The following is a 12,510-nucleotide window of genomic DNA, read 5'->3' on the forward strand; positions in this document are numbered from 1 at the left end:
GGGGGAGCTGAGGTGGTGATTGATAGTGGCCATTAATGGGAGGTGGTGATGGGGTTGGATGATGGTGGCGATAAGAAGAGTGGTGGTTGAAGGTTAATAGAGAAAAAAATGGTGGTTGAAGGTTAATTAATAGAAAAAAGCTGAACAAATTCTCTAAGGTAAACATCTTTTTAAATTAAAAAAAAAATCTATATGTAAAATATTTGAAAACAACATTAGTTTTTGAGAGTATAATTTAAAAGAAAATGATATTTTCAATTAAATATAAATAAATTTTTTTTTAAATAACCCGAATAAAACAAACTAAACTGTTAATTACACATATTATAATAAAAGAGAAAATCAAATATGCATAATAATATGAGATAAGTATCTTGGAATGTAATAAACTTTGGACGAATGTTTATAGTGAAAAATAACTAAGGTTTTGTGTATTGTATGTAAACAACTTTAAAAAATGTTTATTGTATGTAAGAAAACATACGTGGCAACCATATAGAGGTGCCACTTGTCTGATTTTAATTGGTTGAATACATTTTCTTACATACAATAAACATTATTTTCGAGTTGTTTACATATAATACACACAACTTTAGTTATTTCCTACTATAGACATTCGTTCAAAGTTTGTTACATTACAAGATACTTATCTCTAATAATATTCACGAGAGCAGCAAAGACGTGATTAATTCTATTATTTAACTCTCTTATCTCTGGATCCACAATCGTGACAGGAAAGATACTTCTTCGCGCCGTGGGAAGATTGGAATGCGAGACCGTTGGTTCTATAATCTATTGGTCATTTGTTTGTAGTGTCTTCTGTCCTCAGAACTTGTTTGGGGTCGTATCAAAAACACCACAAAGTGAAAACAGTGATTCGGTCTTTGTTGGTAGGGTTTTTTCTTATGTCTTAGGTCCGCCTGTAATTGGCATAAGTTTTTTTCAATTCTTTGATGACCTTAGAGGTTAAAGTTTTGAGTAGGTTCTAGAATGTGTATATTGTTGTATTTCTAGAATTGTATATTGACCTCTAGTGTCTTGCTAGTGGGTTTTTATTAATATAATGCATTTTTTTGCCGTTTTAAAAAAAAAAAATGGTTTAAGGGGAAAAGATAGGATGTAAGTGAATTAGGTGGGTGCTAAGATTATACAAAAAATCAAACTGGCCGGGGGATTAAACGGGTTGAAAACGTAACAACTAACAAGGAAGTTTCTTGCCATCAACTTTTATTTTTAAAGTAACTGTATTAGTGTATTGACCAAGTTACTACGACTTTCAGCGATTTTTAACCATTATCCATTTTTATTGAACGTGTGTTACTATCTTGATAAACTTCTCTTTATAAAGAGATAAAAGTTGTCACTTTCTTTCATAACAATTAAAAAACAACCGTATTGAATATTTACAATTGATAAGCTTGGAAACTAGCTAGAGTTTTGATTTTTATCATATTAAATGTGTCACAAATTAACCCTCGTTATTAAACTATTAAACTGTAACATTTTGTATCTTAATTTGTCGAAAGATAAAAATCACTAATAGTCTAATAGTGTGCTCAACTTAAGCATTTAATACATTTAACACAACATAATAAGAAATCAATACAGGAATGGAGACGATAGTGCCAAAAATGACCCTGAAAAAGAAAATTAAATAACTATGAGAAGTTAGTTTTATTCGTTACATAAACACTAAATAAGCAAGTTGCATAAAAACTAACATCATTAATGGGAACCAACTAGCTAGCTGGTAATATTTATATGAGTTTTGTTAAACGAAACTTTAAAACTTTTGTTAAAATGTATTAATTAATTGTATATATTATAAAATTCAGAGGTACTTTTGATATAAATATATATATATATATATATTTAAACACATTAAATTAAGCTCAAAAGGCTTCGTTTAGTACTTTTATTTTTATTTATTATTATTATTTTTTGAACAGCAGTGGTGATTGGACTCAGCAACATTTTGGAGGAAACCAACTAAATGCTAGAAAAAAACTCTATACCCCACATCATTGGCAAGAGCCAAATGAAAAATTTATTAACTTATATATTTGCATAACACTTTTTAGTATCCAAATGTATGTTTTGTGATATCTTAATGCATATTCTTTTCCATTTTTATTTACCTACTTCATCTTCGACTTAAACCATATTCAATGGGATAAGTCATTCAAATACTTTTTAGTATCGCATGTTACTAAAAATCTTTATATATAATTAAAAATTGAGTGACATAAAAACAATTTTTTAACAATTTAATAGGATTAATAATTAATTATATAGTTTAAGTCTTTAGTTTATTTACATGTATTTATTTACATGTATCATGTTTATATATATATATGGGAAAGATAATTTGAGACCAACTAAAAAAAGTCCAAAAAAGGACTATTGATTTTCGTAACTTACACACCACTATCATCATCTACTACGATATACAACACTTTTTTGTAAAAACACTAAGACTTTCCAGCGACAGACCCACAGAAAAATCATGTGTAAGTTAACTTACACATGATTTTCTGGTGGGCCTGTCACCGAAAAGTCTTAGTGTTTTTACAAAAAAGTCTTGTATATCGTAGTAGATGATGATGGTGTACAAAAATCAATGGTTCTAATTGGTCCTAAAATAAGAGGTGGTCTCAAAATATCCCACCCATATATATATATATATATATACCCTTTTCAAACTTGCAAGTTTGGATTATAAACCCAACTTTCGATCTTGGAAGAGTAAATAAAAAGAAACTTTTTCTTTTCTTAATGAACGGTAAATTTATATGTATATTTTGATATAAAATAAATATGTATAAACATATAGTAGTTCCGGTTGGGTAAGGAGTTTGGTAAATTGTTACAACTGACTATTTTGGAGATATGTAATCTCCGGTAGTCAAGAAGGCTGGAGATAGCTTTACAACCTTTCAAAGTTTTTCGCTTCTCTTGCGGGGATAAACCTCATGTTTTTCATACTTTATACTCGTATATAAGTATAAAAAACAATCAAGTTCCAGTTCTGGTCGTGATTTTGTTATCTCTACTCATTTGTAAAATAGCCAATCACAACTAAAAGTAAAACTTACGCAGTACTAAGCACATTTGTGTGGAGATCATATTCCTTGGCAAATACGAAAGATGCTATCGCTTGTGGCAGTGCAGCCTGTGAAATTAACATGAACGAGTTTCAAGTTGTTAGGACATGTTTAAATATATCATCAAATAATCATATAGACTTTATTATATATAGATCCTCAGTGATAAAAAGGTGTCATTGGTAAAAGAGTGTCATGTTTAACTGAATCCTTAGAATTGTATAATTAAGATCTCAGGTATATTATTCAAATACGATTGGATATTTATAGTCATTTTGAGTTTGGCATAATGATATACTTTACTTATAAAAAAGTTTAATAATATACTTTACTTATAATTAGGTTTAGTAATATTAATTAATTAGGTTTTATATTTGACTAACTAATTATATAAGAAGGCTAGATTGATTAAAATGTCATCAACAAAATTTGAAAGTTTTGTGGTTGTGTACCTTTAATAAAGAGGTTATGTTGAGTGCATATATCACTTTATGACAAGCTTGAAGCTTTACTTTCTTAACCCATTAATTTTGATATGTTATATTAAACCCGAATTAACTTTATATATGATTGAATCCGAACAACCTAGAGTTTATTTGTTTCAGATTTTAGGTTAATTTTTAAATGATTGAAAATGAAAAATCTAATCCAAATAATCTGGACTTCATATGCTTTGTATCAGATGAACTTATCATAGTTCAAATCTTAATAGTATCCGTATAATAATCTATCAGAATAAAAAAAAAAAAACACACACACACACATATATATATATATATAGTCCTAATACCCGTACGATGTACGGTTCTATATAGATTGTGTCATAAAGAAATTTGAATATATGCCTCATACATGACTTGTGAGTATGAAATGAATTGTGGATAAAGTAAACCGATGATCGAAGCTAAGTTATAATAAACAGTAAAGATAAATATAATATATCTTTAGTTAAAGTTTTGGATTTACCTTAAATTTTTAAAATCACATCAAAATCGGGACTTGTAAGCATATAGGATGACAACAAATATCCTTGTAATTTCGGATCATAAACTCAATTTTTTGAAGTATTCATGTTATTAACTTATCATAAGTAATAGGAGTTGAATAATTAAGAAAGAAAAAAAGACAATTTTATTAATGAGAAAACAATGAATTAAATAAGGTTACAATGTATTTTTTTTTCTTATCTATAAGCTAAGAGTTATACGTCTAATAAGGAAATTAAATTTATATATAATTAAAAAAACTAATTAAATAAAATAAATTAGTTAAAAGGACACGTATCGATCAAAGATTATGTCACATGTCGTTTCAAGAACATCCCAATCATGTTTTAATTTATCTGTAGATATTGATAGATCTAAAATATATATAATGACAATTATATATATTTAATATATCGTATTTGACATTAAGTAGAAAACTGGTAGATATAAATTAAGGGATTAGTCTTCTGGATTGTAACTATCTTTGATCGAATGTCTATAGTAGGAAAAAAACTAAAGTTATGTGTATTGTATGTAAGCAACTTGAGAAAATGTTTATTGTATGTAAGAAAAGATACGTGCTAACCATATACAGGTGTCACTTGTCAGATTGTAATTGGTTGAAACGAAATTCTTACATACAATAAACATTATTTAAAAGTTGTTTACATACAATACACACAACTTTAGTTATTTCCTACTATAGACATTCGTTCAAAGTTTCTTACATTCGAGGAACTAATCCCCTAAATTAACTCAAGATACTAAATATGTAACAAATAAAAGAAACACATGTCCATATATATATTTGTTTCTTCAACGAATTGGAAAATAAAAAACTATAACAACATGAATAGATAACACACAATTAAATATTTTGATAAAATAAATATGTAATGATGTTTATATAATAATCAAAGAAAAAAAAAACAGATCCACATAAACATAGAGTACATAATATTGCAAACCATATTTCCATGAGAAGAAAAATATGATTCATATATAGGATGCCAGATTAAAGTGATAGAATTTACTTCATGGGTTACGCAAAATTTTATATAAACATTAGTATATGTATAAATAATAGGCAACGATGTTCATGGATTGATCTAATATTGTATTCCAACAAAGTAGTTTCCTAATAAAATTAGGATTAATTAATATGTAATATCGATAGGTGATCTCAATTTCATAGGTAGATTTTTTGTATGGAATTAATTATTATTAGGATTAACATATATGCATGTTAATAAAGACACGTATCGTTTAAATATTATGCCACATGTCGTTTTAAAAAAGCAATAATCCTGTTTTAGTTTATTGCTAGATATAATTTTATCGATAAAACTTTTAGTTGTACACTCATGATTCTCATATATATACATATAATAAAAGAATAAATTAAAATATTAAAATATATATATATTTATATAGGTTTTAAGTAAAATAAAATAATTATTAATGTAAAACAAATAAAATAATAGGTTTTTCTACAGCGATAATCACCGTGCATCATAAAAATCATCGTACATCAATTGTTTTGTGAATCTTCGTGCATCAATTTAACCATAATGTAATGGTCAACATCTTGTCTTATTTGTTTTACTTTAATACTTGTTTTACAATACTCAACCCCTATTTACATATATAATAATGTTTATAATTTTAGATAAAGTTTATATGTATTTATATTTTGGAAATTGTTATTCAATAATTAACTCTAGCGCGGATCCGGTTAAGATAATTTATGCAAGATCTCTCGATATCAAATTGCAACACGAAGTTTCACGAAAGTGGATATATTGATATTGACAATTAAGCTAATGATATTGGTATCGACAAACTTTGTAATTTATATGATTTTTTTCCGATAATTAAGCTAGAATAGTCGTATAGGGTGCGGCTACAAGAAGATTAGATAAACCAAAAGAAGAAAAATGTTGAAAAAATTAAGAAGTAACCCATAGTATAAAAAGCCCGAACAGGATATAATATGGATAAATCCAAAAATGATACGAGTTGTAACGTGAGCGAATAGTACTCGCCATGTAGACAGTTACTGTACTATTTTCAAAAGCCCCTAGTATAAAAAGCCCGAACGGAATATAACGTGACAAAATCCGAATAATGATACTGGTTATAACGTGAGCGAATTATAACTCGCCACGTGTGCGGTTACCATTTACATACTTTCGTTTTAATAAAGTATATAATACTTACCAACGGGTTAATAGCCTAATGTAAGGAAGTTTCTTTTTGAGAGCTTGAATCCGGAGAGATTTAGGTTCGAGTCTAATGGGATAAGGTTTTTCCTAATATATTGTCGTGTTTTAAGACGGATTATTAGGAGATTTTCTCATTTCCTACTAGGTATTGGTAAGGGGACTCTCTGTTGTGAAACAGGTTAATAAAATGAGAAAATGATCCGTATTGCAGATTTTACCTAAGTTTAGGTACTGTCACTTTAAAAAAAAGTTACAAATTAAACTTTTGAATTTGATAAACATACATAGCCCCTGAATTTTACATAACCTCCCCTAAATTTTATATAATCCCCCTGCTTTACCTAACATTTCCCCTAATCTATACTTATATTATAAAACAGATTTCTCCTAAATTTTCAACATTGAACTTGAAATTTTCAATATTGATTTTAAGTACTTCTTCAAAATGCCCCTCCTATCTATTATATATTTACCTAAAATAACTATAATACCCTTTCTCTCTCCTCAAATCTCAACCAATCATCTTTTTTCTCTCTCCTCCATAAATTATTTATTCCTCCAATTCATTCAAAATCTTTTATCTCAAAAACCGTACATCGATAAATTATAAAAATTGTATGGGTGTTCTTAAAATTTCATGCTCTTTCATTAGAGATGTCATTCGATATACTTCCGACAAATTTTTAAATCTGAGGGCGGAGCCCGTACGGCTAAGGCATTTGACTATCATACCTTATGACATATCAACTCTTATAACCTATCACATTCTATGACCTATGTATCACCACCACTATCTCACCGTCGCAACGCACGGATACTTGCTCTCATATTAAAATATAATGTAAGCCCGTACATCATGTTAAAAAAAAAAACTAAAATATAACTTTTTCATAGAGAATTGTGAACATGGATTAAAGGCATTTACGGAAGAATTTCTGACATAAATTTCCATCGGAATTGAATATTCCAGTTTTGTACGTAGTAGTGTAGGAAAAGTCAAATGGTGTTAATTAAATTAAACCACCTCTCATATATAGGACCGAGAACCATAATATTGATTACGAAATCATAACACTTTCGAAATTGGACAAAAATATTGAGGGGTACGTGCCAAGTACAAATCTAGGCCAGGCATATATATATATTAGATTAATTAATAGCGTAAGTGGATTATTAGAACAAAGTAACTTAATTAGTTGTACGTTGTAGCTAGATTACCTGAATGATCGCAATAGAAAGGACATCCCCTCTCAAACCCACGATAAAAGAACCAACCACCATCGTTGCTGGTGCAACCACAAACCTCAGTAGCATCGCAAATGCAGTTAGCGTCACACCACAATCTATCATCTTTGGTTGCAATGCCATGAATAACCCTGTGTATATATATATATATATATATAATAGTTACATGAAAAAGAACTTCGATCTCTTAACTATTATTATTACAGCATTATTTTCTTTGAATGAATTAACTTCGATCTCCAGTTAATCACCATATATACCTAGCTAAAAATGTACGTATGACTATACGAGTAATTCTAATATATCTACGTACGTGTTGTGTATATATATAGAAGATAAAATTAAGGGAATTAGTTGGCCTATATAATTAACAAAATAAATGAAAGTATATAGTAAATAATAAATATATATTCTCAGTTTCTCACCAATGCAAAACATGGCAACACCAGAACCAGCTCTAGACATGATCAATACGGATCCTTGAACAATACTTGGCATTTTCAAATCCCACCTGCATGCGCACAACCAAATTAACTAATGTATTAATTTTCAGTTTAATTAATTAAACTACTTCATAAGTTACAATGCATGCATAATATTAGCACTTATTTTTTGTGCAGTGGCCGGCTGTGATTTGATTATTAAAATGTCAACTAATTATGTGTAAAGTGTAAACACTGTGTTTTGATTACATAATGTAGATATATAATATTTGAAAAACAACTTGCCTATTTGATACGAGTGCCCATGCAAGCCCAAAGATGCACGCATATGAGTTGGGGTTCTTAGCAAGCTTTAACCCAACGATTTTCACCAACACCAAAAAAGATGGTCTTGTAGTAGTCGTCGTTCCCTCCCCGCTACTGTTTTCTAGATCCGTGGCTAATTCGTTCTGTGCCACTGCCAAATCCAACGACTTGTTTACGTTCTGGAACGAGTACATCATTAGTAAGATTATAATCCAGACTGTAAATTGCAAAATCGAGATTTGGATGACAAGGTTCTCCCCTAAAGGCCCATACATTGCTCCAATTAAGGGAACCCCTACAACAAGTGTATTATTCAAGCTACACAATGAGAAGTTTGTGATTGACCAAGGATAGTTTCCTTTAGTAGTGAACTTAGCCCATAGCGATATCGCTATGAGAATGATGGCTTTGGAGATGGTGTCGGCTGCTAGGAAACGAAAATTCATCTTGTAAGGGTTGATCCGGGTTGTGAAATCAAACGTGAAGAGAGGCATAATGAAATAGCAATTGAGTTGGTTTATTGCATTGCAGTGGTCGGGTTTGAACATATGCCACCATTTCACCGAGCCGTAGCCTAAGATTAGTGCCACGTAGAGTGGAAACACTGAGGCTATTACCTTGTAAATGTCATCCAACCCTATCATTTTTTTATTTTTATTTTGTAACTGTGTGATTTAATCTGATGCTTTTTGTTTGTTTGTTTGTTTGAGTTGTATATTTGTGTGATAGAAACACTAGATACAAAACTTGTTTATATATATAGTGCAATTGTAGTGATGACAATTGACAAAGACTGCACTAACTTACTTAAGATGGATGGCACGAAAGAACTAAAGATGTTTTTATATATAATAGCACTCCACTAACTATCTTTTTGAAAACCTTCGCTGGTTTTACAGCACTCCACTAATCCATGAATTAACCTGTGGGTTGGTGGAAGATGATTCTTCTTGTGTTTGTAATGCCAAATTAAGGTGAATTATTTATGACATAATTAGGAGCTAGCCTGATCTAATTAGTTTCCAGCACATTAAGATTCACGGCGCGCATAATTAATTATACTAGAAGGAAAACGAACGATATCTCGTTTTAGTAGTGGATGTCTGGCTGGTAGTGGCTCAGCTCCATGAAGTCAAAAGCGCAACTCTTAATTATCTCTTATTAAGCATTGGTTTCCAATTTGGTTTTCGCATTTTCATTTTTTATTGTGTTCTTTCTTCTAAAAGCTTACACATTAGCCTATAGGATTATTGTTTACTCATTTACCCAAAAAAAATTGTTGCATCATCAAAGGGGTTTAACAAAAATATATACAATTAGTATGAATACCCTTCGAGTCCTTCTAAATATAAATGTATAGGTTTTAGCTAAAATAAAACAAGTATTAAAGTAAAATAAATAAAACAATATGTTTTTCTTCACTAAAAATTACTGTGCATCATGAAAATCATCGTGCATCAATTGTTTCGTGAATCTTCGTACATCAATTTAAACATGATCTAAGGGCCAAAATCATGTCTAGCTTATTTGTTTTAAATTAATACTTGTTTTACAATACCCAACCCCCATAAATGTATAAATACATTTTTTTATATTTCAATACAGTTTACCCTACATGCATATATTTGAGCTCAATATCTTACACTCAATTATAGTCATAACAATTGATATCTGAGTAAAAAAATATCCGTATATAGATGTTACACAAAGATATAATCGTGTTATTGATAAGTTTTGAGCTTAATTTGAGCATTTTAGTTGGATTTGTGATGATGAGTTGATTTTTTGTAGCGGTTAAAACAGAAACACGAGATGCGTAGTAAATAGTATAATGCTTACTAGTTAAAGATCACAAGACACCATATAACTATTACATTACATAGTATTTTAGATTGTCTAAGAAACTAACTTTCATGTACACGTACATCAACATGTTGAAAAGTTTATGTTACCTATAACATCAAAGGGGTTTAACAAAAATATATACAATTAGTATAGATACCCTTCGAGTCCTTCTAAATATAAATGTATAGATTTTAGGTCAAATAAAACAAGTATTAAAGTAAAACAAATAAAACAATATGTTTTTCTTCACTAAAAATTACTATGCATCATGAAAATCATCGTGTATCAATTGCTTCGTGAATCTTCGTGCATCAATTTAAGCATGATCTAAGGGCCAAAATCATGTCTAGCTTATTTGTTTTAATTTAATGCTTGTTTTACAATACCCAACCCCCAACCCCCTAAATGTATAAATACATTTTTTTATATTTCAACACATTTAACCCTAACATGCATATATTTGAGCTCAATATCTTACACTCAATTATAGTCATAACAATTGATATCTGAGTAAAAAATATCCGTATATAGATGTTACACAAAGATATAATCGTGTTATTGATAAGTTTTGAGCTTAATTTGAGCATTTTAGTTGGATTTGTGATGATGAGTTGATTTTTTGTAGCGGTTAAAACAGAAACACGAGATGCGTAGTAAATAGTATAATGCTTACTAGTTAAAGATCACAAGACACCATATAACTATTATATTACATAGTATTTTAGATTGTCTAAGAAACTAACTTTCATGTACACGTACATCAACATGTTGAAAAGTTTATGTTACCTATAACATCAAAGGGGTTTAACAAAAATATATACAATTAGTATGAATACCCTTCGAGTCCTTCTAAATATAAATGTATAGATTTTAGGTAAAATAAAACAAGTATTAAAGTAAAACAAATAAAACAATATGTTTTTCTTCACTAAAAATTACTATGCATCATGAAAATCATCGTGCATCAATTGCTTCGTGAATCTTCGTGCATCAATTTAAGCATGATCTAAGGGCCAAAATCATGTCTAGCTTATTTGTTTTAATTTAATGCTTGTTTTACAATACCCAACCCCCAACCCCCTAAATGTATAAATACATTTTTTTATATTTCAACACATTTAACCCTAACATGCATATATTTGAGCTCAATATCTTACACTCAATTATAGTCATAACAATTGATATCTGAGTAAAAAATATCCGTATATAGATGTTACACAAAGATATAATCGTGTTATTGATAAGTTTTGAGCTTAATTTGAGCATTTTAGTTGGATTTGTGATGATGAGTTGATTTTTTGTAGCGGTTAAAACAGAAACACGAGATGCGTAGTAAATAGTATAATGCTTACTAGTTAAAGATCACAAGACACCATATAACTATTATATTACATAGTATTTTAGATTGTCTAAGAAACTAACTTTCATGTACACGTACATCAACATGTTGAAAAGTTTATGTTACCTATAACATCAAAGGGGTTTAACAAAAATATATACAATTAGTATGAATACCCTTCGAGTCCTTCTAAATATAAATGTATAGATTTTAGGTAAAATAAAACAAGTATTAAAGTAAAACAAATAAAACAATATGTTTTTCTTCACTAAAAATTACTATGCATCATGAAAATCATCGTGCATCAATTGCTTCGTGAATCTTCGTGCATCAATTTAAGCATGATCTAAGGGACAAAATCATGTCTAGCTTATTTGTTTTAATTTAATACTTGTTTTACAATACCCAACCCCCAACCCCCTAAATGTATAAATACATTTTGTTATGTTTCAACACATTTAACCCTAACATGCATATATTTGAGCTCAATATCTTACACTCAATTATAGTCATAACAATTGATATCTGAGAAAAAAATATCCGTATATAGATGTTACACAAAGATATAATCGTGTTATTGATAAGTTTTGAGCTTAATTTGAGCATTTTAGTTGGATTTGTGATGATGAGTTGATTTTTTGTAGCGGTTAAAACAGAAACACGAGATGCGTAGTAAATAGTATAATGCTTACTAGTTAAAGATCACAAGACACCATATAACTATTACATTACATGTTGAAAAGTTTATGTTACCTATAACATCAAAGGGGTTTAACAAAATATATACAATTAGTATGAATACCCTTCGAGTCCTTCTAAATATAAATGTATAGATTTTAGGTAAAATAAAACAAGTATTAAAGTAAAACAAATAAAACAATATGTTTTTCTTCACTAAAAATTACTATGCATCATGAAAATCATCGTGCATCAATTGCTTCGTGAATCTTCGTGCATCAATTTAAGCATGATCTAAGGGACAAAATCATGTCTAGCTTATTTGTTTTAATTTAATAC

The 12,510-nt window shown here is 29.2% G+C and overlaps 1 protein-coding gene across 1 annotated transcript; it reads right to left on the reverse strand.

The window, feature by feature from the left end:
- Positions 1-1,561: 1,561 nt before the first annotated feature.
- LOC122587724 (auxin efflux carrier component 5-like) lies at positions 1,562-8,953 on the reverse strand. The gene is made up of 5 exons (XM_043759888.1): positions 8,289-8,953; positions 7,986-8,071; positions 7,534-7,691; positions 3,096-3,172; positions 1,562-1,637 (listed from the first exon to the last, which is right to left on the reverse strand). The coding sequence occupies exons 1-5, from the start codon at positions 8,951-8,953 to the stop codon at positions 1,562-1,564; spliced, it is 1,062 nt and encodes a 353-aa protein (XP_043615823.1).
- Positions 8,954-12,510: the final 3,557 nt, after the last annotated feature.

This window comes from Erigeron canadensis, chromosome 2, assembly GCF_010389155.1.
Source record: "Erigeron canadensis isolate Cc75 chromosome 2, C_canadensis_v1, whole genome shotgun sequence".
NCBI lineage: Eukaryota > Viridiplantae > Streptophyta > Magnoliopsida > Asterales > Asteraceae > Erigeron > Erigeron canadensis.